General features: G+C 43.2%; 8 protein-coding genes across 9 annotated transcripts; 3 read left to right on the forward strand and 5 right to left on the reverse strand.

Annotated features, from left to right (window-relative positions):
• Positions 1–3,325: 3,325 nt before the first annotated feature.
• Positions 3,326–5,245, reverse strand: LOC119558060 (probable serine/threonine-protein kinase mps1). The gene has a single exon (XM_037871211.1). It carries the CDS (start codon positions 5,222–5,224, stop codon positions 3,326–3,328), a length of 1,899 nt encoding a protein of 632 aa, XP_037727139.1. The 5' UTR covers positions 5,225–5,245.
• Positions 5,246–9,864: 4,619 nt separating this feature from the next.
• Positions 9,865–11,089, forward strand: LOC119557868 (28 kDa heat- and acid-stable phosphoprotein). Its single transcript, XM_037870868.1, has one exon. It carries the CDS (start codon positions 10,212–10,214, stop codon positions 10,860–10,862), a length of 651 nt encoding a protein of 216 aa, XP_037726796.1. The 5' UTR covers positions 9,865–10,211; the 3' UTR covers positions 10,863–11,089.
• A 509-nt stretch (positions 11,090–11,598) lies between these two features.
• Positions 11,599–12,616, reverse strand: LOC119556863 (ribosomal RNA small subunit methyltransferase NEP1). The gene is made up of 2 exons (XM_037869335.1): positions 12,353–12,616; positions 11,599–12,294 (listed from the first exon to the last, which is right to left on the reverse strand). Exons 1-2 carry the CDS (start codon positions 12,518–12,520, stop codon positions 11,704–11,706), a joined length of 759 nt encoding a protein of 252 aa, XP_037725263.1. The 5' UTR covers positions 12,521–12,616; the 3' UTR covers positions 11,599–11,703.
• Positions 12,617–12,729: 113 nt separating this feature from the next.
• Positions 12,730–14,690, forward strand: LOC119556862. Its single transcript, XM_037869334.1, has one exon. It carries the CDS (start codon positions 12,838–12,840, stop codon positions 14,233–14,235), a length of 1,398 nt encoding a protein of 465 aa, XP_037725262.1. The 5' UTR covers positions 12,730–12,837; the 3' UTR covers positions 14,236–14,690.
• On the reverse strand, positions 14,513–15,924 carry LOC119556864 (rhythmically expressed gene 2 protein). The gene has a single exon (XM_037869336.1). The coding sequence runs from the start codon at positions 15,906–15,908 to the stop codon at positions 15,168–15,170; it is 741 nt and encodes a 246-aa protein (XP_037725264.1). The 5' UTR covers positions 15,909–15,924; the 3' UTR covers positions 14,513–15,167.
• A 626-nt stretch (positions 15,925–16,550) lies between these two features.
• LOC119556586 (putative GPI-anchored protein pfl2) lies at positions 16,551–20,563 on the forward strand. The gene is made up of 2 exons (XM_037868887.1): positions 16,551–17,855; positions 18,638–20,563. The coding sequence occupies exons 1-2, from the start codon at positions 16,894–16,896 to the stop codon at positions 18,906–18,908; spliced, it is 1,233 nt and encodes a 410-aa protein (XP_037724815.1). The 5' UTR covers positions 16,551–16,893; the 3' UTR covers positions 18,909–20,563.
• A 170-nt stretch (positions 20,564–20,733) lies between these two features.
• Positions 20,734–23,279, reverse strand: LOC119556585. Of its 2 annotated transcripts, none has more exons than XM_037868886.1 (4): positions 22,807–22,921; positions 22,664–22,709; positions 21,336–22,330; positions 20,734–21,278 (listed from the first exon to the last, which is right to left on the reverse strand). In XM_037868886.1, the coding sequence occupies exons 3-4, from the start codon at positions 22,296–22,298 to the stop codon at positions 21,108–21,110; spliced, it is 1,134 nt and encodes a 377-aa protein (XP_037724814.1). In that variant the 5' UTR covers positions 22,299–22,330; positions 22,664–22,709; positions 22,807–22,921; the 3' UTR covers positions 20,734–21,107. The 2 variants fall into 2 exon arrangements, with proteins under 2 accessions (XP_037724814.1, XP_037724813.1); XM_037868885.1 differs by lacking the exon at positions 22,664–22,709 and adding an exon at positions 23,015–23,279 and having other exon boundaries at positions 20,737–21,278; positions 22,807–22,951.
• Positions 23,280–23,766: 487 nt separating this feature from the next.
• On the reverse strand, positions 23,767–25,491 carry LOC119557933 (transmembrane emp24 domain-containing protein 2). Its single transcript, XM_037870943.1, has 3 exons — positions 25,253–25,491; positions 24,848–25,182; positions 23,767–24,317 (listed from the first exon to the last, which is right to left on the reverse strand). Exons 1-3 carry the CDS (start codon positions 25,392–25,394, stop codon positions 24,168–24,170), a joined length of 627 nt encoding a protein of 208 aa, XP_037726871.1. The 5' UTR covers positions 25,395–25,491; the 3' UTR covers positions 23,767–24,167.
• Between the last annotated feature and the right edge of the window lie 149 nt (positions 25,492–25,640).

The following is a 25,640-nucleotide window of genomic DNA, read 5'->3' on the forward strand; positions in this document are numbered from 1 at the left end:
CTTGTTTTTTAGAGTAAATCTATTAACTAATGACTAAAAATAGTACCTAAACTTTTATTAAATATAAAAAACATTTAATCTACAATCTTGACAACAACTTCCTATAGATATATTCATTCTGACATAAAAATAAAATGCTTACTGATGTCCAATGAACAAAATACAGAATAGGTACATGTGTTTCTTTTATATTGATAATTGATAAACCCATTTTTATTTACAAACATATTTTAAGATGTTTCAATCTTTAATAACTGATTGATGTGTTATAAATATAAAATTTGACTTAAGTCATTGGAATGCACATATGAGACGATTTTCTCTGTGCACAGACAGCTGAGATCGGGCTTTATAATTAACTTGGCGATCGGCTTGGCCGCAGCCGCAGCATCCTTATACCAATCCTCAAAAAAGACAGCTGAAAAGACTGGCTGTCTGGATGCACTTCATCATCGCCTCGTGCCAATGGCCCAATTAGGCGACCAATTATGACTAAATAGGCGCACCTTTCTCCTGCAACCCTCGTGGGTCGAGTGTTTTATGGCGGTCTCCAGCACGCCCACAATCGGACAAATCATTGCGTAACTAGGTCTCGAGAGCCCCGATTCGGGAAAAAAGGATCAGCCAAAACATCTGTCCCGACAATCTGTTGTTGACCCGCCGCGTCTCACACCTTTTCAGCAGTTTGGGTCCAAAAAGAGTGGCAAGAAAGATGTGCATTGAAAAAAATGGGCCTTAACACGATGAAATATATATATTTTAGGCATTTTAATGTTTGCATCATTGTTAAAAAGACTTATCTTATCAAACTCATTACTATCTATTGAAAAATCATCTAATTTGGATATTTATTTGGATCATACAGTTTTTATATTTTTTATAAATCACTCTACTTAAAAATATCCCCTTTTCTCTGTGCTGTATTTTATTTGATGAGTTGAAAAGGGGAGTGGAAAGTAAAAAAGATATAAACTAGAAAGGACTGACCATAAATTTGTCCATAAATCAGTGGAGCCAACACACATCTGCTCTTCTCTATTTTTAGGGATCCAAGAATTGAGGAATGCAATCCTATTGAATTTTATGTAATCAAAAAAAAGAAACAGAAATACTACAAACAATAATAATGTTGCAAATGTCACACGATATCAATAACACAACCCCTCAAAGTGACAAAAACTATAACCTCCCCATTCAGGAAAATCAAAGAGTCGTGAGAAAAGCAAAGCATATCAGAAAAATATCAAATTAAAAAATCATTGAAAATTAAGAGGTTAATATAGCAAAATGGGCTGTGAAACATGCTGATGAATTGAAGTGGAAATATGTTTAGACCAAAATTAAAGAGCCATGTTCCTAACTTAATAAATTCTTTAATATTGAAAAATGGGCTATGAAATATGCTGATGAATTGAAGTGGAAAGATGTTTAGATTAAAATTAAAGAGCCTTGTTCTTAACTTAATAAATTCTTAAAAAATTACACAGTTCCATTCCACATTCAACTACATTTTGTTGGTAAATTTCTCATTCTATTAATTTAGCTTGTACTGAAAACTATCCATTTCCCCAGAGATCTGCATTTACGCACATGGTATGTGCCTATATCTTTGCATGTCTGCCTATATAGTATAAGCAAGAGATTAGAGAGTCCTTTTATTCTAATGTTCTCCCCTTTTTCTTTTTTTACGACCATCGTTTGGAGTTGTATCCCCAGATCCCCAAACTGCCGCACGATGACTTGCTAAAAGCGAACATGGTTGATTCTGCTTCTTCCTTGGAGGTGGTGACACTCGAGTCCACATCCCGGCCACACCCACTTTTCCACTATCCTGCTGCCACGTCAGAACCACCCTCTATTTCCCCCCCCCTTTCCTTTCCCCCTGATTTTCCTTTGGTCCTGTGTGCACACGCTTTTTATTTGTCCAGCAAACAAAAACGCAAAAGGAACAACACAGAAAGTTTCCAACTTTCCCATTTTCCCAGTGGGCGGAAGCCAAACCATCGCGGGTAATCTTCTGTGCGAGTATGGGTCTTGTATCTTGTGGATACACGAATATATATATACGTTTTTTATGCATGTGTCTGTGTATATATGTACGAACACAGCTGCCTGGCTGCTGCTGCTGGACACGGAATTATCGATCCAAAATATCGCCGTGAGTCACAGTAAGCCCATTGGGACACTAAAAAAAAATACCATCCAAAAGCTTGATTTTTTACTTAATATTAATCAAGGAAATTCAAAGATAGAATTTTAATTTCAAGGAATAAGTTATTTTTCCTAAAATTCACGACTTATTATTTAGCAACCAAAAATATGCCAATCAATATTTTATTTTTATAGGCCCTGGCAAAATAAGCAAGTATTTTTAACCACAAAAATATTTTAAAAGAGCTTTTGTTTTTTCCAGTGTTTTTTTCATGGAACAGTGTGGGTCATAGGTGGCGCGATTTGAATTCCGCTAAGAGAGCGCCATCTAGTGGCGGAAGACATAAAACAGGCCCTGGTCCGCAACCCTTTTCTCCGGACCTTTTCCCCCAGAACTGTTTGGCCTGTGCAGTGAGGCATATATCCGGAGTTCTCCTCTCGGGGGTGATTTCAACTTTGTCCAGGACAAAGCGGCCAACGGAGGAGGCTTTTACACTGGGAGAAACCGTTGTTACTTGGGTTATACCAAGTTCCGAAATAAGAACATGGATAAAGAAACGGAATTGATAAACTATAGACAACCATCGGTAATAGTTTGTCTAAAACAAAAGGGAACTTCTTAAATGATATGATACTAATATATGATCTCTGGGTTATACCAAGTTCCGAAATAAGAACATGGCTAAAGAAACGGAATTGATAAACTATAGACAACCATTGGTTATAGTTTGTCTCAAACATAAGGGAACTTCTTAAATGATATGATACTAATATATGATCTCTAATATCTTATATGGCGACTACTTACCACATTGCTTTCATATGGATTTTTTTGATTTTCTTGCTTTTGAAAGTTTTCCTTTCGTTATTTCCCCACTTTCTCCGAGTGTAGAATACCATATTCAGGGGGCGACAGATTCAGGTTACACACCTGTTCTTTTCTCTTCTGACCTGTCCTGCAAAACCATCCACCTGCCACCCCCTTTGGCCAGAAATCAATAAAACCAAATGCAACGCCTCCCGAATAAGTTGTCCACACACACCAGAGGCGGGTCTCTCAGTATAAAACTTTCATCGTGTTCGATCAAAAAAAAAAGATGTGTTGATGATTGGCATTACAATAAATAAATAAATAGGCAAAAAAAAAGTAGGACTTATAGAGAATATTGGTCATCTAGGAGACGAATCGCAGATTGGTGCGCTTACGTCCACCGAAGTCGCCGAAGTTGCGACGCACGGCCTGAAGAACCGCCTGCTGGGCCACGGGATCCACTTGGGATTCTTCGGAAGAGGCGGCAGAAGACTCCGGTACGGGATTCACCGATTTCGATGAAGCGTCCGTTTCCGATTGGCGGCCCAGGATATTCCAGAAGGGACGCGGCGTGGTGGTGGTCGGTGGATCCTTGTTGATGTAAATGCAATTGATGATGGGCTCATCGCCGTAGAATTGCCGATTCTTGTTCTGCAATCGCCGGCGTTTCTGTTGCTGCTGGCGGCGACGCTTCTGTTGTTGCTGCTGGCGGCGACGCTTCTGCTGCTGTTGCGTCTTGCGGCGACGTTGCTGCTGCAACTGCTGCTGCGGACGACGGCGACGATAGCCTCCAATGGAGGAACTGCTGCCGGAAGAACCGGAAGAAGAGCCCATGTTGCTGCTGGGTCGGCGACGCCTGTTGCTGTTGCTGCTGGAGATGTTGCTGCTGCTAGACTGCTTCTTCTTCTTCTTGGTCTTACGCTGGCTGAGACTGCTGCTGCTGCTGCTGCTGCTGTTGCTGCTGGGTTGCTTCTTCTTCTTCTGTTTCTTCTGATCTGTAGAATTGCTGGCCGAAGAATTGCTGCCGCTAGTGCTTGTAGACGAAGAAGAGGCAGCAACTGCAGAAGACGACTCCATAGCCACTGGCTTCTTGATCACATCAACCGGGGTAAGTTGATCCATCTCCTGATTATCCGAATTCTCCTCAGGCTTCTTCTTCTTTTGATCCTTATCCTGCTTCTTCTTTTGGCCTTTATCCTGCTGCGGCTTTTTCTGCTTCCTCTTAGCAGGCTGCTCTTCACCTTGAGCCTCCTGCTTGCGCTTCTTCTGCTGCTGTTGCTTGTTCTTCTGGTTTTGATTCTTCTGGTTTTGATTCTTCTGGTTCTTAATCTTCTGATTCTTGTTCTTGTTCATCTGATTGGGTCGCTTGTTGACGACAGGACGAATATCGCTATCATCCTCGCCAGTGGTCCAGCTGGCCATCGTTGAGATGGGCTGGTCCTCGGATATGATCTCCTCCTCGAAGGCGCCCAGACCATGGAATCCAGGCTGATCCCTGTAGAAGCCATTGCCGCCGTAATAGAAGTCATCGTAGTCCTCCTCATCGTAATCATCCTCATCGTAGTCATCCTCATCCCAGGGCTGGTAGAGTACTGTAGTAGTGGTAGGGGCGTGATGGTCCACATCCGGCTGAATGGGCTTCAGTTCGAAGACGGCATGGGTATCGGGATTGACCTTGGGTGGCTGATGCGACTGGACCACCACAATGCCGGCATCCTCGCCCACATTGGCATGACTGGCCGCATTGGCCACCACACTGACGCCCTGGTTGAGATGGGCAGCACTGGTCTGGCTTTGCAGGGGCAAGGCCAAGGCGGCGGGCACATAGTTCGACTGGGATTTGGAGGACTGCTCTTCCACCTCATCCTCCTCCTGATCATCATCATCATCATCGTTCTCCTCCGCATCGCGGTCATCTTGTTGGTGGACAGGAGACTCCAGGTGAACACCCGTCAGGGCCACAAACCGCCTATTGCTATTCTCCACCTCCTGCAGAACGGCTCCTCCTTCGCGATGCTCCTTGGCCGGCAGACCCTCCACCCTCAGGGGCTGGGAACTAACCGAGACCGATCCTGGTGCCACTGATCCCGACTGAATGCCACGACCCGATCGCTTCCGCCTGGTCACCACGCACTGCGACTGACTGCCATCGCCACGCAGCTGACGACCCTGGATGTAGAATCGCTTCAGCTCGTACTCGTCCCCGTTCTCGTCCACCTCGATCATGGACTCACCGGTGGCCCCGGTGGCCAGCAGGCACATCCAAAGAGCCAGCAAGGCCCACACACAGCAGCGGCTCCTCATCTTGTCTATAACTGAGCTAGCCGACGATCGGCAACCGGCTTATATTAGCTCGCTGTACCTCGCAGATCGCAGACCTATTGACCCACCAGTTAATTGCCAAAAACGCGGCAGCAGATACAGATTCAGGTGGCCAGTGGTCGATATGGTCAGATCGGTTATGGCCAGTTACGGTTTCCTACGAACCCGAGGGCCCTGAATTATTCATCAGCTCAGCATCGCTTCGCAGATCGGCTAGCTTCTTTTTGGGGCTTTCTTCCGAGAACCCGTTTTATATGTCTTTTGGCTTTTGACTTTCTGTTGGGGTCAATGGATCGACCGATCATTAATAACCCCACATCGATGCGGATGAAAGTTTCTGCCAAAAGGGCCCTTTGTGGGTCATCATCGATTAGCACGCCGAAAAAAATTAAAATTAAATTGAAAATATTTGATATATACATTAAAGAATGTTAGATAGAAAATGAAAAAGGCAATTTTTTCGATTTCATATCTTTATACGAAAACGTTCTTTAACCTAAAAAAGGAAGGAGATTAAAAGATTATCAAAATCTATGGGAATTCTTAAAAATATTAAAAACTAAAGGGGCTACAAAGTTTTTCTCAGTGCATTAATCCCAACCCTTCATTTGGGAGTGGAAAGTTGAACATTCCGCACTTATTTTGCTGTTTTTAAAAATAGGTCTAGTATTCCTATTGACTAAATTTAAAAGCGAGTCACTCCTGTCCACAATTGAGCCATCTGCTTAAAGATTTAATTCAAGCCAAGAGATAATTTATCCGGCAGTGGGCCAAAAGAACAAAGAACGAACAAAGGGAATTGGAAGTTTGGCATTGGCATTTCTACATATTCCGCAACAAAAGGTTAACTCACACGTGGTGCGAAAGTTCACTGATGGAGATGCACAGCTGGAAACCTAGTTCTAAAAAGTAGATACTCTACTTTCTTAAAAAAAGTGTTAGAAAAAAATATATACCAAAGTTTAATGTTAAGAAAAAAATTTTAATACTTCCAATTTAAAAGCTCAAGTATAAATTAAGAGTTTACAAAATTCTCAATTATTTTGTTCACTTCTTAAAAACAACCCGATCCTAAAAAATAAATGATAATAAATGACGTTATTAATTTTGTTTCCTTAAAAAATAAATACCATAATATAATATACCCCATTTATAAAGAGTATAGAAAGCGAAATTGACCTTTGACGGAAAGTCTGGCCAAAAAACAACCGAAGAAAGAGCGATAGAAAAAGCAGATTTCTTAGCGGGATTAAAGTTTCTACGTCGCTGAGTCAAAAAAGATATTAATTTATTGAATTTGGTGCTTATGAAAGGCCCGAAAAAAGAGACATTTAGCGAAAATGGCCAACAAAAGCCAATAAACATTCCAAATCACAATTTGACCCGCGTCGATGTTTCTATTTTCTTATTTTAGCCAAGTCTGACTAACTTAAGTCAGTTGGACTAAGCCAAAAGCAAGAAAACACAACAACCATCGCATTCTCAACGGGGACATCGTTTTTGAGCTGCGGCCATTTATTGTCCACTCCGTGTGAATGCTAATGAAGCATCGTAAATTTCCAGGGCCCCGAGAAGAGGAGCCCGGGCCAAATAGTTGGGTGTGATCCAGGTCCGCCGAAGAATCCAAGATGGGCTGAGGGATTTTCGGACTGGCCAATAGATCGCAGCTGAAATGCCCTCTCCAAAAAGGATAGATCACAAAGTAAAGACGCTTAAGAATTAACGCTTTGAAGATCAAAGTTAATAAGAAATATTTCTACAAATTGACAAGTTTTTAAGGGTCATTTACTATAATAAAGTTTTCAAATTTTATTTTATCCATCGACCCTACTATGTATTAAATCTGAAAAAGGTTACCTATTTCATTTTGCGATATTTAATATATTTTTACAACAGCTTTATTTTTAATAGAGCACAAAATAATGCCCGTCCAGAAATCAATTGCCAGAATGAAGAGATGTGTTTAATCGTGGAGATAAATAAGTGTTGCTCTTGCGCATAATAATGGCGATATAATAATACAGTAAGTCTGCAGCAGCCTTTATTCGTATGTCACGCACGTTACCGAAGCAGCAACATTTGCAGCAGCAGTAGCAACATCAGCAGCAGCAGCAACATCCACATCAACGAGCAACACCAGCAGCAGCAACAGTAGCAGTGACAAGTAACAACACACCTTGTTCTTTTCCTTGTTCTTGTTCTTGTTCTCGTTCTGATATCGAGTGCTGATTACACACCCAGACCAATGGAAAATAAACCCAGCGAAACCAAACCAATTGAAATGGAAAGAAACGACATCCAAATCGGCAGAAGAGCCCGAAGTCGAGTTCACCAAACGATATTAGGTGGGAATTTGTTTCGATTGTGCTCACTTTACCTTTTATCACAATCAGCCTCACCAGCCCGCAATCTGTCATCGACCCATTTAAGGCGAGACATCACAGTGCCTGCTCTACTATGCGCCATATATACTACTATATATATCTCCGATCGTATCGGAGCAAAGTGAAGTGCAGCCCAGCCGGGAGAATTGTCCATTGTCCATTGTCCAAATGCAACACGAATCGTGATTGTCCACACAGTGGCTGCCAAAAGTTGGGCGACATTAAAAATATATAGAAAAAAGATAAAACTAAGTAACATAAATCATTTTTATAACTTTCAATTGATTAAAAATAAAATATCATACAACCTTATACCTTTAAATTTCTTATTCTAGCCAAGTGCGAAGTATGAAAAAGCATCTAATCATTTAAAAAAAATATGTTTAATGACATATTATTATCTTATCAACATACGTATGTATATTGAAAACATAACAAAGTATAAAAGTATTATTTTGAATTTACAATAATACAATAAAACTTTCAAGTTCTGTGTTTATGCTTAAAATGTACCTTCATACTACAAATTACAATATTTGAAACCATGTTATCTTTATATTTTGAATATTATGAATATTTTGTTAACTCTTTTCCTGTAATATACTTATAACAAAGTTAGGATCATACTTCCCATCGCCAGTGCCCAAACATCCCACACCCACAGGCCGGCCCACCTGCACTACACACAAGCCCATACGTACACCCCTATCTCTAATAAGCCCACCGATCTTATAAAATCGTATAAAAAATTGACGCACGCAGCAAGAAAGTGCGTATACGCAATTAGAATTCCATTAACTAATTTCTTCTCATTTGCATGGCGCACTTTCTAAGTGCATAAGTGCCGAAAAGCAACAGCATCTCGCCGGTGTAATAGGTGTAATAAATAAAGAACTTTCATTTGCATTTATTCAAAATAAAAAGGGTCCAAACCAAAGGGGGGAAATGAAGAGCTGCGAGGAAGAGCAGCATTTACCATGAATTTTTGAATTTTTGTTTGCCGCTTTCGTGGCGAGCACACACGGAATTCATAATTAATTCGTGCATTAAATTTTCGAGTATATTATATTTTTGGTTTTTTTTTTTCCTGTTTTTGCCGCACAAATCAATAAGTTATATGTGAGAGTTTCTGTTAATGAGATGCATGATATCGAGGAATGTGCGCTGACACAAATATGCAAATGCTCGATTTTCGGCTTACAGGCCCCATCGATTTCTGGTTATTATTGCCGCTTTATTAGTTGCAACCGGCAGCGCCCAGTGGAAAGTAAAGAAAACTGGTTTTCCCACAAATCACAGCAGCAGACCAATCCCAGTGCATCTTATATCTGTGTACCCATATATATATGCGTTTCTGTATCTCGAGATTCTCGGCAGTTGCAGTTGCAGCGGTTCAACAAAATGGCGGGGCCGAAAAAAAGAAGAAATATACATAAACACCATCATTGAGTAAAAGTAAAATTGATTTTTCCTCCTTTTGGAGGTGACCCAATAAAAAGAAGCGGCCAAATTTAACACTTTGCCATCGCCTAATTGGGAATTCAAAGCACGTGTGCCTTATTTATTTTAATTTTAGGCTTTTTGCTTTTTTTACAAGACCTGAAGAGCACACGCCCCGAATGGACCCAAAATAAAGTTTAGATTTTTATGGATCACGACTTAAGTTGTCGAGTTATCAAATAGATTAATACTATGCATTTAAGATTTCTAAAGAGGAACTAATAAAATAAAATGTACAAAACCTTTTAAGAGTAAAAGCCAAAATTGTTAAACGAGAAATAGGCTTAAGTACAAATTTTCCTAACATTTAATGATACTAAAAACATTAAAAAAAGTTATCAAATATTAATTTCTTTGTATTTCATAAAAAATTAATAAAATAGTGTATTTGTAATTATTGTAATAAGTGTACATTATCAACAAAATTATCAAAAAAAAGCTAAAGAGCTAGATTGTTAAATTGTTTTTTTTTTGACCACAGCAGTTTTTTTAAGTTATATGTATTTTATATTGAACAACTTCTAAGTGTTAAACAAATAAATGAATCGTAGTGGTTTTTCTGATGCTTACAAAACGTAGAGCGATCACTTTGATAAATACATTCAGTAGGCCTGACCCAAAACCGAAAAACAAACATATATAAACAAAAAATAAATAAAAAAAATACATTTCCGGGCCAAAACCATAAACATTTTAAATTTCCCGCTTTGAGTTGAACGGTTATGGAAACGGTTAGCCATTGCTAACTTGGACGCTAGAGGGCGCCAAAATTATCGTGAGCAACCCTGCCACCTCACCCACGCAGACCTTGCAACACTGCCCGGCCACCCGCAACGCCGGCCCTGTACAACACTACACATTAAGTGCAAATTTTTTTTTTTATAGGCCAACGTGATTAAATTTAGCGTATTTCCGCGGGATACAACGACTTTTGCAGTCGTTAAATTGGGACAGAGCACAGCCGGCAGCAGTCGGTCCAGAGATCAACCAGAAGGAGATCCACATCCAGGCAGGCAAGCCCAAAGATCAGGCCGGAGATCATCATGCCACGAGGAAAGTTCGTCAACCACAAGGGTCGCAGTCGCCATTTCACATCGCCCGAGGAACTGCAGCAGGAATCGGAGACGGACAGCGACCAGACCAGCGGCTCTGGCTCAGAGAGCGAGGACAAAGAAGGCGCCGGCGGCGGAGCAAGTTCCTCCACCAAAACCAAGGCGCCCGCACCACGAAAAGTACCCCAGAATCGCAATCAAAAAGCGCGATCGACGGCGGGCGCTGGGGCCAGTTCCTCGGAATCGGAGTCTGGCGAGGATTCCGACGATGACTCCGAGGGCGAGGCGCGCGACGCCAAGAAGGGCGTGGCCTCGCTGATCGAAATCGAGAATCCCAACCGGGTGACCAAGAAGGCCACACAAAAGCTATCGGCCATCAAGCTGGACGATGGGCCATCCGAGGCCAAGGGCGGAGGAGCCCATCCCAAGCCGGAGCTGTCCCGCAGGGAGCGCGAACAGATCGAGAAGCAGAAGGCGCGCCAGCGATACGAGAAACTCCATGCCGCTGGCAAAACCACCGAGGCTAAGGCCGATTTGGCCAGGTTGGCCCTGATCCGGCAGCAACGCGAGGAGGCGGCCGCCAAGCGGGAGGCGGAGAAGAAGGCTGCCGACGTGGGCACCAAGAAGCCAGGTGCCAAGTAGAGAATCCATCCTTAAAACCTTCCCCCTGGATAACAAAACCCATAGAGCTCTCAGTCCCGCAAAAAACCCTTCGAGAAAACAGGGCTATTTGGCACTTAGTTAAGCATAAATTAACGTAAATCAAGGACATCAAATCAACGTACTTTCAAAATTATTCAAGTTTTCTAAGCCTGTCTTTTGTAACTGCAAACCATACAAAAATAAACAAACTTATTGTAAAATACAAAGAGTGTGTCCACGGGGTGATGACCCGCAATCTGGTCGGAGATAATCCAGGCGTAATCGGAAATGGGTATATATGCAACGGTCTTCTCTGCTTTAAATTGCATTTTCAATCAGGGGAACTGAGATCTGCGGATTACTAAGTTGCTTTCTCTGCACAAACTGTTTAAAATTGCAGCTAAATAGATTTGGAAATAACTGCATACTTCATTTAAATCTAATTCTGACGAAAACAAAGAATGTTTTTACATGTTTAGATGGATTAATATTAATTAATAAAGCATGTATATTGTATGATTCAGTTATTAATTTCATTTCCATTCAATTTGGTTGCATTCAACTGAATGATATGACTTTATAGAGGGACTATAATTGCAATCCATATTATGACTTTGTAATGCAATTAAATCAATCCGTTTGTAGGATTATAAGAAATTCGCTATTTAACAAACGATAGCATCTTAATTGTTCTAAAATCCAGGTCCCCGTTCAAGTTGAAAATACAAAAGAGGGATGCAGTCCTTGGAATTCCACCACATTTAATGGAAACGCATTTAAAGAATAGATGTAGACTAACTACTAGCTATGACTAACCTAAAAAAAACAATAATCGGAGGGCTTAGACCACACCCCACACCTCCTCGAAGGCGGAGCAGAGTTTGGAGCACGCGATGGCCGCCGAAAGTGGGTAGTTGCTGATGGAGAACAGCTCCTCCGTGTAGTCCGTCTTCAGGACGCCGTGTGCGAAGGCTCCGATGACAATGACCACGGGCTCGTCGTAACTGGCACTGCCCTCCTCGCCATGCGGCACCAGATCCCGGCAATTGGCCACCAGTTTGCCGGAGAAGCTCATGGCGTACTTTTTGCACCCAACCGGCACGTGATCCGTGATGGGATTCTTGATCACACTCATCAATCGTCGCGAGGAGTCATTGGCACGAATCTGGAACTTGTGCAGCAGTTGGACCATCAATCCCGCAAAGCGTTTAAAGGTTCTGGGGATTCGGGTCTGTGGATTGATTTCGATCAGCACATTGTGCTCCGTGCGTACAAAGACCTGGAGAAGACCAGCCCGGTTCAGGGGAGAATCGAAGAGCATTAGCAGGCACTGATGGGTGATGTCCGGACGACATGATCCGGGATCCCTTTGGTTCTTGCGCATAATACCCGCATGATCGTCGCAGTTCAGCAGCTCGAAGGTGTTGTGTACCTTTGGGGATTACAGATACATTAGGATTCTCTCTCTTTATATCAGTTGTTAGACCCACCTTCACCGTCTCCAGCTGGGCGCCCTCCAAAACGATGATCAGCCGCTTCTCGTTGGCATTCAAGTGGAGCACCTTAAACTGCTTCTTGTCCAGGTCGAATTCCGGATCGTCCGCCTTGCGGCCCACAAACTTCCGCTTCCTGTTGATCATCTTTCCCTGGCCACCCATTCTGTCTAGGATATGTCAAGAGATACAAATCGGTTCCAAATATATCTCCAGAAAATCCGCACGTTTTTTCGAAATGCACAGGTTCAGTATGACCTTAAAGCGGGCTCTTCCAAATACCTTGCTCAAAATATACCAAAATACCAAATGAATTTCAAATACTGCAGTGTGACCTTAGCCCTTGCATGCACTGTAACGATTTCCCGCTCTGGTCACACGCCGGCGAGTTTGTTTTTTTTTTTCAAACAAACAGAATATTTTGGATTTGGATTGCCGCATCCGGAATCCACGTCCTCGTCCTGATCCTCCGCTCCTCCAAGATGCGCCCGTGCCCGCTGGCGTTGGCCGTGCTCCTCGGCGTCTTCCACCTGCTGCTGGCCTGCAACCACTGGGTGCTGCGCGAGGAGCAGATCGTGCCCAAACTGGACTCACCGTTCCACATGCGGGAGCCCAAGAATCTGGCTGCCTTCCTCGAGCAGATTAGGTACAGTGAATACGTGGAGCGGTCCTACTTGGATCTGCTCCGCAAGCGAGAACAGATTGTGGAACACCTGCGATTCTCGATGCGTTTCGGGGAGGATCTGGCGGAGCAGGCCAAGTGCGCCATGGACTACTACATGCTGGAAAAGCGCATGTCATACCTGAAGATCACGCCGGAGCAGCTAAAGAGGATTAATCTGCCGGATCAACGGCAATTGCACATCCAAAAGAGTGCATCCGCCATGGGAATGGAGCCGGTTTGCAGTGACTACCATCGATTGAGTGTGGGCCCGGCCACCTACGATCATCTGGAGAGCTTTCAGCCCGAGGTGCTGGCCGCTGCCTTTCTGGAGCGCGAACATGACACCAATGTTGGCATGGCCACCGTGGAGTTGACGCGACGATTCGCTGTGGACGGACTGCAGCACCATCCGTCCTCCTGGAAGTTCCACACCCTAAGCTCCTACTACTGGCGGATGCGCGGCAATGCCCGGGAAGCCTTGCCCTGCGCCAGACTGGCTGCCTTGCTGGCTCCGCCGATATTCAAGGACATACCGCTCCTGAGTCTGGGCACCATACTCTTTCGAATGGGCAGGCTAGCCGATGCCGATTTGATACTTAGCGCTGCCGTAGAGCATGCTCCACATGTGGCCGAAAACCATGTGGTTCTGGCCTCGGCGCTGGCCATGAAGCACGATTTCAACCGATCGCTGCAGCACTTCGATGAGGCAGAGCGACTGGATCCCAGCACATTGCCGCGTACCCAACAGGTTCGGAACTTCATCAGTTGCCTGGAGAATCTCACGAAGAAAACCTCCAAGATGTACAGCTATGTGAAGTACATGAAGAACGAGGTGAAGGAGTTCAAGAAGCTAAAGCATCACATCTCGCAGAACCACGAGCGATTGATCCAGCAGCAATTGCCGTTGGGGGCGAGACGCTTGCTCGGCCTGGATGCCAAGACCAACAACGATGACCTCCATCGAAGGGGTCAATACTGTAGCACGAGGACACCGAATGGTTCCGATGAGCCCGTGCTCTTCTGCGACTTCTATTCGGACATGCAGATGCGACTGGAGAGCAAGGACGTGGACATCGATGTGCTGGAGCGGGACCTCAAGGCCAACACGGATGCGGTCATTCGGCAGGTGTCCACCGAGATCCGGAAGCAGTTCAATCTGGAGCAGCTAAAGGCGGCCAAGGCCCAAATGCCCGCCAAGGCCACCAAGGCTACATAGTAATAGTACAATGGTCACCACCAGATGGACTGGCACATTCCCCCACAAAACAACCAAACACTTCGGGTCACAAACTAGCTTTTACTTTTAATCTGTTCATATAGTATTTAGGTCTGTGTGCGAGTGTCGTGTGTATATATTAACCGAGATACTGGAAGAGTCTTCAGGAATAGTTTAATCGTACTAGGCATATAAGCAGGGACGTTCGAGCGGAGGTTTTCATTGTACAAGTGGCCCTGCACGAATCCACAGTGAGAGCCCTTTCAATCAGGTAAAATAGATAGACAAATGTGTAGCGTTTAATTTGAAAAGTGAATTTTCCTAGCCATTGTTGGGTTTTTAGTTTTACATAGAAAGATTTTGATATAAGAAACTCTTAACACATTCTATAAGTTTTTAAAATATGTATTGTCACTTTCTGTGGCTGATCACAATTACATTTCTTAGATCTTAAACATATTTGTTAATCTTTTTGATCATGCTCTTAGGAAACACACTTTTTAAAGGAAAGAATCACCCTTTTCCGGCCAGCCATTGCAATTAAGTTAAATTAGGGAAAACAATTAAGATATCGTTAACAATTTGACACATTCGATAAGAATTAAGTTGAAAAGTCTTCAGAAAAGTGACGAGCTCCTTGGACTTGGATTGCAATCAACCAAGCCAAGGGTTCTATGTGCCCATTGAATAATTTTTAGGTTAAAATAGGATAGATATCATAGCAATTTTTTTTACTGTGTTCGTATTCGTCCAGAGCCTCCCTCGAATGTCCCAAAAAGAATATAGTATGGCGACTAGGCCAACGCGTATTTGTATTTAACACTAGTTTTACACCCTGTTCTGTTTCTTAATCTTAAAGAAATCTACAAAATAACTACAGCCATGAGCTAATCGAAGAACACTGTGTTCCCGAGTCGAGTTTCTTTGGTGGATCACCATTGGATCGGTTGGGTTTTCAGGGCCCCCAGAAGATGGGACAAACTGGCAAAGGAGTGCTGGTTACCACCGTCATTCACCAGCAATCCGCTCCAGCCGCAGTTCCGAGCACCTTCGTAGTCAAAGTCCAGTTTGTTGCCGATGTGCAGGGCTTGATCCGCTGGGATTTGCAATCTTTTCAAGGGGATTTCAAAGATTCCCGGATCGGGCTTCATGACACCGGCCTCGTAGGAAGTCAGTATGAAATCGAACTTGCTGGCAAAGCCCATGGCATCAAGGACTTGTGGCAGCGAAGGGTCAAAGTTGGAGATGACGCCAACACATTTGCCGGCATTGCGGACGCACTGCACCAGTTCCTGGGCGCCATCGACATGATGCCAGCCGGCGCTGGTGCGAAAAATGTCTATTAGCCGATGGCCAATCCTCTCCAGCTTCTCGGGCGACAGACCCTGGTCCACACAGCCAAAGGTACGGGTCACCAGCTGGAGCCACCACTGCTGCCAGTCCAATCCCGGCGAGAAGCGGCCAAAGTTGGGATGCTCGCTGCTCATCGCCTTGAACTGCTGGCGAAAGCATTGCTCCAGCCTTCGGCGATCCACCCCGGTGACCCCGAACTCCTCCGCCGTTCGATGGTACTGCCGGAGGGGATCCTCCAGGCGGAGCAGCGTGTCCGTCACGTCGAAGGTCACCAGGCGAAAGCGTTTCAAATTCGCAACCAATTGCGAAGTCAACGACATTTTGGCCGCCGCCAGTGTGGCGTATACGTAATACTATCTATTACGTATACGCATTTGGTATTTTTGATGTTTGAAAAAAATGCAAACTCCTTTTATTGGTTTTGGAGTTTGAGGTAAAATACAATACATCTCAATCTATCTATTATTTTACTTTCACAGTACTTGTGGACCTTCCTACGAATAAAAATTACCTGATATTACCTAGAAGCATCTTGTTGTTTTGAATTTACAAAATTGATTTGATAATCATTACCCAAATAAATTTACTAAACATTATACGATTGTGTCATGGAAATTTAAATGTATGCTTTAAGGTACATATCATCTTAGGTCTTATAAAAATATTTTAAATAAAATAAAAATTAATGTGTTGTTGAACAGTTCAGTTTTTCAGTAGCATATATGGATCTTTTGGGGTGAAAAAAGTTAGTAAACACTTACACAACTGCAGCAATAATTTATCAACATTTGTATGCTTTAAATGAAAGTGTATGGACTCTGCACTGATTCCCAACCTCTAAACGAGAGTTTTATATATGTAGATTAATTTTAAATTTTGCCGGGAAAAATACTAAATCTGGTATTCTAGCGCTCTGCTACACCTGCTGTGTGTATTTGTCGGTATATATTCGCTGCCCGCCGACGGGCACACTAAACTAAACGAAAATAATTTGTTAAAAAAAATCAACAAATTGTATTGTTAAATGGCCGTGCGAACACGAACACGCCAAGATCCGCCGCAGCGCTCGATTCCAAAGCAGATCCTCGTGGCAGTCGGGAGTTAATAACACCGCAGATCGTCCAGATCGAGGGATATACACCATCCATATCCGAAATACCATCCTACGAGAGATCGGAGCACACAGAGGAGGAGATCCCGGGAAGATCCAGAGTTACGTGATTCCGGGTGCTAGGGATTCTGGCTGGGACTGCAACTGGCATTGGTCCATTGCTATTGACGGAGCGGATCACCATCGATGCCACGATGAATGTGCGAAAGCGGCCACGTCTGGAAATGGAACTCGGTTCCACCACCACATCCTCCTCCGTAGCCAGCAACAATCCTAATCCTTCGCCTGGCAACAGCCTCATGACCAACATCATCAGCAGCCATCACACGGCCGATTTATCGGAGGCCCTGCTCAGCAGTTCATTTGCCAACGGCCATCAAAGCCTAATCCTCACCAGCGCCACAGGAAATGCCCTCATGAGCGGCCAGGGTGCCCAGATATTCCTCACCATTTGCGGGGACGAGAACTCGGATGACTCGCAGGAGTACTATGCCATTAAACAGGAGCCCGGCTCCGATCTGGATGTCCATTCGCTGCTGCCCACCAATTTGCAGCTGCCCACCGGCTGTGAGATTTATCTGGTCAAGGACACGGCCAGTTTGGTTGGTGAGCCACCGACCAAGGCGGCCATCAAATTGGAGCTGGATGCGCTGAGCGAGAAGCCGAGCCGTCCTCCAGTTGCACCCTCCTTGAAACCCCTGGTGGTAACAACCCAATCTGTGAATCCTGCTGTTGCTCCATCAGGAAACACCACCGCCACCAGTGTCCTCTATGGCTCCCACGCCCAGGCCCGTTCCCAGCCGGAAACGGCTGGCCAAACGCCCACCAGCAAACTGGAGGCCTACAAGAAACGCGATGATAAACGGCGTGCCACGCACAATGAAGTGGAACGCCGGCGCCGGGACAAGATCAACAGCTGGATCTTCAAGCTCAAGGAGATGCTGCCCAGCCTGAGCCCCAGTTCCAGTTTCAGCGAGGCCAGCACGAGTCCCAGTACCAGTGGCAGCACGAGTACCAGCACCAGCACGGCCAGCAGCAGCAATCCCAAGGGGAATCCCAGCAGTTCCAGCGGACGCACGCCGCCCAACGACTCCAAGTCACAGATTCTGATCAAGGCGTGCGAGTACATCAAGACCATGCAGGGAGAAATTGACACGTAAGTGTGGTCTTCGTCCCAGGGGGAAACCATAATAGCGGTTTTTTTCTAAAATCTTGGACTTTATAGTATAGGCCATAGTTTTTGTACATCTCTATTTAAGCTTTAAACTCAAGATACTCAAGAAATGCATCGATTTTATAAGATTTACCCTTTTGAATTAATTCTTAAAATGCATTTGTCAATGATCCTAGGTACTTATGCTTTAATCAAAAATAGGACCCCTAAGAAAGTCAAAAATTACCTAGTTATTTAGATATTATTTAGTAGTTATACATATGTTGATCCTTATTTCTTGACTTTTAAAGAAGTTAAAGTTCCTGTAGATCTTTAATTTTAATTGGAGACTTTAACTTCTTCTGGTTCTTTTATTTAAAAAAAAAAGTTTAAGTCTTAAAAAAAGGTTGGCCTTGGTGCTGTTTTAGAAGTATTCAGTATTTCATAAAAGGCGACTAAAAAGTTTGTTTACATAATGTTTAAGAAAGAACTGGAGGGTAGAGTTACGAAAAGGCCCGACACTTGATCTGTCTCGAATTTTCAGTAGGTATACGTATTTAAAGTGCTGATAAAGGGGTATTATCTTCATAAAAAGACCCTAAAGCGGTTATTTTTCGCCTTATCTCATGCAAAATGAGCTGGATTCTCAAGTATCCCTATGATTCAATAAGGGAACATGAGGTTTCCATAATCTCCGGTTGCGGTTTCCCCCTAAAACAAACAAGCTGTACTTCCAATGACCACCAAATATAAACAAACTTCTCCATTTTCTACACCCACAAAAGGCTGCGTGACTGTCTGCGGGAGGCGGATGGCCTGAGGGCGAGCAACCAGGCGCTGCGCGAGGAACTGGACCGCCTGAAGAGGCAGCAGCAGCTCCAGGAGCGCTTCCACACGGCCGGCGGCAGGTCGACCTTCAACGTGACCCTCAACTCGCTGAACAGCTCGGTGACCAGCGATCTCTTCGAGGGAATCGATACGACGCCCAACCTGTCCGCCGTCTCATCGCTGGGATTCAGCAAGCGTGGCCTGCTCATCAGCGACTACGATGAGTAAGGAGGCAAAAACACAAACAGAATAGAAACGAAAATATGGGTGGACCGATATGGTTACGGGTTACGGGAAAAAAAACAAAAAAAACGGAGGCGGATGGACAAGCGCTGGCGCCTCCATAAAAATATACGCCCATCCACCAAAGAATGACGTGCATCGTACACGCAACGCAACACACGCAGTACAATAAACGGACATGACGAGTGATTTCTTGTTATCGCCGCTCTGTTATATGTTATATAAGAAAAGCTGAGAAGCATATTACATACATGTATGTATATGCAGTCGAACTTGGGTGACTCAAGCCAAGTTGTTGGCCTAACCGCTCTGAAAAAAGCTGTTCTCAATTGAGTTTAATTAACAAGCTACACCACAGCAGCTGCTTTTGTATGCTATATATTTGGTATTGGTATTATTCCTGCCTGCTCCCTCCCTCCACACTGACGATCCCCGAAAAATCATGAAAGTGACGACCTAACGAATTTGTAAATGGGAATATGATTTGAACTCTTCCCATATCTCTTTCACTTTCGGATTTTTCACATTTACATTTAGGTTCTGGGATATTAGATCACAAAAAATATTGTCGATAAGAAGCTTTAAAGCATTTTATGTTTTTCTATGTATTTTTTTTCTTTATTACAACAAATAAATATATGTTTGTTTCGATTTGCACAGCGAATCTATACCTAAGCCATGTTCTAAACTACTTTGTTGTGTTCATTTAAGGAAGCATTTTGGTTATGACTTTCACATTCAGCAGGGATTCGATTTAAAATAATATATATTTTTCTCAACATGTCAAGTAAATTAAACCTAAATAAGCAAATTGTCATCAACAAATTGAATGGAATTCCCAGCTGAACGTGATAGTGAGAACTGAAATAATAAACATATTCAGTTAGCTTACGATTTGTTATACGAGAACGTAGTCTTAAGTCTGGAGCTTGAGTAACAGAAGTTCGATTGTAAAGTTGTCAGGTCTTTTTTTTATGGAATGCACTCAGATCCTCATGCAGTTTGCCATCATAATATACCTATATATTAACTAGAAATACAAAGCTAAACCTAAAAGCGTTAACGATACCTACCTATTGCATATATACCTTGAACTAAATCATATATGGAGCATGTTTGTGCTTGACTTTTCGATTTTATTGTACTGTTTCTCGCACTAATTACCTACAAAATAATGTAACGAAATTAAATTATATCTAGTTATACCGAATATATATTATATATATATATAGACAAGTGTACATACGTAGTGCAATCGATAAAACAGTGGGGTGTGCACCGTTACAGATAAAACGCTATTGTTGATAAAGAATAATATTATATTTGAGCATAAACTTGTTGTGAATGTTATATCACTGTTTTCGATATACGACGCTGTTTCAGAAGTATACAGAACAAAGTGTTTTAAATACGACATAATTTTTAATACTTAACGGAAATGCCAAAAACCAAACACAACACACACCAAGATTTGGGATTGTGAGAGGGTGCGGGGAATTGCATTGTTTGATCTGACCCATGCCGAAAAATTGGGATCTTGTGTTACTTGTTGCTATCTATATACGGTACATTACAATAATATCACATTTCTGTCATTTGACAGCTAATAATTCTATTCAATTTCAATAAACGAACTCAGTAATGGTTAACACACAATCAATTTCTTATTCAATGGCATTGTTAGAATGCGGGCATCGAATCATCCCGAGAATATGGTGGTTTATTTTCACAGCTGTCATTGGGCGGGTATAACAAAGTACCATTGATTCACAATACAGCTTGAAAAAATAAAGACCACAGCCACATTCTTATCAAGCCGAAAAACATGGCTTGTTTCATACAAATGTTTAATCATTTTTTATTTTTAAAATGTTTTTATTCCTTTCCCTCTTAGTAAAAACATCCACCTATTTTTAAGATATTTATTAGTAATGGTACAATACACATATATAAAATGATTTGGAAGGTTAGTATTCCGTTGTATAGTTTATATAAATCGTTTAACAAATAGTATATTTCTTAAAAACACCAAGACCCTGAGATTTTTTGGATGAGTTGTATTCAATACCTCATCCTTTTGTATAAAGTTAATAGTTCAATATAGAAATGCCCACATTTTATGAGGCGTATAGAGTGTTGAGTATATGAGTATTGAGTATATGAGTAACAATTTGTAAAGGATAGTTAGACAATCACTTTCCTGGCGTAGTCCCCCACATGAAGTAATCCGTGTTCCACGGATGCGATGTGCAGATTGGCTCCACTCATGTAATCCCTGTTTATATGGGTATTTTGCAGCTCTGTAATCAAAGTGGAACAGGCTGCTGCCGGATCTCCAGTGGCGCTCAGCGATTTCTATAAAAAAAATCATCATTAATAGTCATATAAGAAGGTATCATATCATATTTTTACCGCCCAAAACTCATTGCCAGGCAGGGCGTTTCCATCCCAGGCATAGGTCACCACGGGCAGCATGTTCTCCGTCAGTTTGTCGGCGGGATTTCGTTTCGAATTCCGGATGAGAATGCCGCCTCGCGGATGGTTCTCCACGGGAAACATGGCTCCGTCGTACAAACCGCCAAATCCACGGATATGGAACCAGGAAAAGTGCACCACACCGATGTGGCTGAGTCGTGCTCCAAGTGCTTGCAATCGTTCTTCGAAGGATTGGAAGAAGGTGCTATCCTGGCGACGAGCGGCCTTCCAGACGCCCAATCCGATGCCTACCACATGGATGTAGGCGGGCTTGCCCATCTTGAGTGCTCTATCCTGGGCCTCCAGAAGCAGGGTATCGAAACTGATGGCATATCGCTTGCGCATCACATGGTGGTCGAAAACACCCTCGTCAACCTCCTCGAAACGATCCTCATTCTGGGGTATATCCCCAAAAATAAAGTCCTCGGGTTCCTCGTAGAACTCCCGCCAGATTCTACGCAAATCTGAGGCTGGGGTGTCGGATTTATTCGAGGACTTCGACAGTCCATAACCCCTGGCCTGGGTATTCTGAGTCTGGGTGATCATAATATCCTGGTACTCCATCACATAGGGACGCTCGAACCGGGCACCAATCAGTCCAATGATCACGCCCTCCCGTTCGATGGTACTCTTGTCCTGGGTCACCTCACCGGCATTCGACCTGCGTCCATTGTTGATGAACTCCGAGTGGGTGGACGCGTAGAGCAGGGCGGCCAGCTTGATCTCGTCGTAGCTGAGCACCGAGGTCAAGGTGAGGGGATACTTCTCCGCCGATGTGCCCACCTTCTCGAAGCCCTCGTGTCCTGTTCGGCCATCCATGGTTTTATAGAAGTCGCCACCGTCGAAGAACCACACACATCTCTTCGCCAGAAGACGCTGCACAAAGTCCACCACAGTCATGTCCTTGTAGACGTTCTTCTCCTGCCTGCTCCCTGTGGAATTGGGATCGGTTAGTTACTGATTGAGGTTAGGATAAAAGGTGACCCAAAACTGCGCATATAGAGTCTATAACTCTAATATTTGTATCGCGGTTTTAAAATAAATTATCTCTAAAAGATTATTGTTTAGCTTTCTAATAATCTGCATAAGAATTTTCAAGTTTCTAATATCTTGTTAAAAGGCAACCCCAAACTATACATATGTATGTATGTACATCTAAAGTCCATAACATCACTAATCATATCTTGATTTTAAAGTGATCTAATTGTTTGTGCTTTAGGTCTCTAATAATGTGCATTTAAATATTTATAATATTTTGTACATACCCAATTTTATAAATTTGTTAAGAACTCCTTTGTATATTTAAAAATGCTATTTTTATAATATTTAACAATCCGGTAGGGGATTTAAGAACCAAAAACGGACTCTTAAATTTTGTTGAATTTAGGAAATATAATGGTGTACCCACCGAACTTGAGCTTGTGCTCCAGGAAACTGATGTAGAGCAGAAGAGTCCTCTCATGAATAACCGGATAAGCGGAAGCGATTTGCTCCCGGATTTTCTCACTGCGTTCCGCCGGTTGGGCCTTCACCCGGCAGGTATCGATGCCAAACTAAAATCGGAGGACTACCAGGATTAGCAAAGATTTTTTAGAGACACCAACGAGTATATGTACCTCGGCTGGAAACTTTTCCGATAACGCTTTAAAGTGTTTAAGGTCCACCGAAACATTGGGTTTTTCCAAAAGGCGACATTGTTGCAGCATTCGCTGTCCAAAATCGCCTTCGGGGAGTTGTGCTTTGGGACCAGGCCAAAGCGCTACGGCACACATACTACCCATTATAGCACTCACTGAAAGCAGTCTAATAGCTGAACTCCTCAGTAAAACTCCCCGGTCTCCAAAGTTCTGCATTGATAAGAAAATATGTATAATCAAACGTTGGGTCAGTGCTGCAAAACGAGGTTTTGCACAATATAATACTCAATTTCCACTGGCTCATAGGAAGATTATCTTTTGAAGCATTGCAATTTTTAAGAGCACCGGTTTCTTCTCTCATATTGTGACTATGTATACATATTAGTTTTTACACCAGTGGATACAGCTCAGTCTTTTTAAAGAACTTTTGGATGTACTTTCGACTAGCCCACACCCTCGACATCGTTCAAACTTTCGTTTCATATGTATTTTGAGGTCCTGGTTTAACGTTAAAATGTTAACGAAGATTATATTTAACTGTCGTTATTCAAGAAAACTTTTTGTAAAATACTTGTATTATAGATTTCGTGGTCTCTTTCTTAAAGCTCTAGTTTTTCATATCTAAGATCCAACAAACGATATTAGTCCAACCATTTCCTGAAATAAACTTCCATTTTTAACCCAAAAATTATAGAAACACGGATAAAATTTGTTTTTTTACGTGGCCACGGTTCATGTTAATTTACATTTATTATAAAACATAAATGGTTTTTTAATAATCAATTGATACATACACAAAGTGGCATTTCCCCCATTGAATGTGTGTCTGAAAATATTTTCTGTCTTGTTTTCATTTAAAAATTCGTCTTAATTTTTGGTCTTTGGAAAATAATTATTATCTTTGCTTAATAATTTATTTTGTAGATGCAATTTTTATATCTTTGTAAATGTTCTCGAAACGAAAACAAGACAGTAAAAAATATTTCCATCCACTAGTTACTTTTTACAAGGTATTTTATTTAAATTACAAAAGGATGTTAATCGTTTAAATTAAATCTGAGACTGCAACACATTGCGCACACATTTCCCCCAGCTGAGTGTGCCGCTCTTCATCCTGGTTTCCTGGTCGGGATTACACGACGCGCTTGACCTCGAAGAAGCGCTTAAGATAGTAGACCTGACCCACAGTCATGAGGACCAGCACCAGGGCCTCGAAGGTGGACCACAGCACCACCCGCGAGTTGGTGTTCTCGTTCACCGAGCGATGGATCTTGTCGCGCACCTGAAAGAGTGGATGGATTGGGGATTAGCAGAGAATGGTGAGCAGTAGATATAATATGACCATAGACCTAGTCATGAAGGAATGGAATCCCACGTTCGGGGAGGGGTTGGTTAAATGACACTTAAAACGTCATATCTCCTCGATATATAATTATTATTGTTGTTGATGTAGAAACTAGTGGACAATCTACATGAATAAACTATTTTCTATATAAGCAAAGATGGATTTGTGGATATCAGGGAATGCAACTTGACAAATTCACCCCATTACCTAGAGAAAGAAAACAATGGCTCAACTATTTCTCAGCTTCTTAACGAGAGGCTAACCAGATCTAAAGCATTATGGAGTGAAACTGTAACAGGAGCTTGGTAAGACCCTACTAAATCCTTTATGCCAGTTTATGTGGCACCAGGCGAGTGATATGGTCAGGGGACATGATAAAACAATGGTTCATTTTGCCAATAGGAGGGGTCAGAAACCCCATCTTGGTTATGTGGCAAACGCTGGCTTCCTCTGCCTTTCCCACTCACATGCATGTACTCCTGCTCGTGCTTGACGCTGGTCAGCGTGCCGGAGAGCTCCCGGATCATGTCCTCCAGCTTGGTGTGGCCCACCTCCTCCTCGCCGGGAGCGCCTGGGGCGCGCTGTGGGGCCTCGCCCACGTCAATGGAGAACATCACCAGCTTGGGCGTCATGCTGCTGCGCTCGTTGTTGAAGCAAACGGTGTAGGTTCCCTTGGCGGGGGCCACGAAGGTGTACTTTCCGGAGGACTCCTTCTCGCTCTCGTGCATCACATGGTTCTCGGGGCCGCTGATCTTGATGTCCACGTCCAGGAAGCCGCCGTCAATCACCTCGAAGGTGACGCCTGCAAAGGTGTCATCGTTTTATCAGTGAAATACCCCGCAACAAGACCACATATCCATATCTCAACATACCAAACTTGGTGCCGCCTTCGACATTCTCGAAGAAACACTCCTCGTTGTGGGCGTCCACGCTGACGATGAAGGCGTGGCTGGTGCAGCACAGGATCAGCAGGCTGCCCACAAGGAGCAGCACCTTGACGAGCGTCCCTTCCATCGTTGTTCTGGGTACTTTTGGCTGTTTTTAATCACTTCCAAACGCGCAGCAGCCACGTAGTTGTCGAGTTGTAGCGAACGAGTGTTGCCAGATCGCCGCGCTGCTTAAATGCCGACCTGAATCACACAGCAAGTTGGTACAGCGTTGCCAGTAGTTTCGCTAGGCATTACCCAAAATAAATTTGTTACCTATGTACCCTTTCTTTCAAAAATTAAAAATTCACCGTAATCCCTATTTTTCTGGATA

The sequence above is a fragment of the Drosophila subpulchrella genome, chromosome X (genome assembly GCF_014743375.2).
Source record: "Drosophila subpulchrella strain 33 F10 #4 breed RU33 chromosome X, RU_Dsub_v1.1 Primary Assembly, whole genome shotgun sequence".
NCBI classification, from domain to species: Eukaryota; Metazoa; Arthropoda; class Insecta; order Diptera; family Drosophilidae; genus Drosophila; species Drosophila subpulchrella.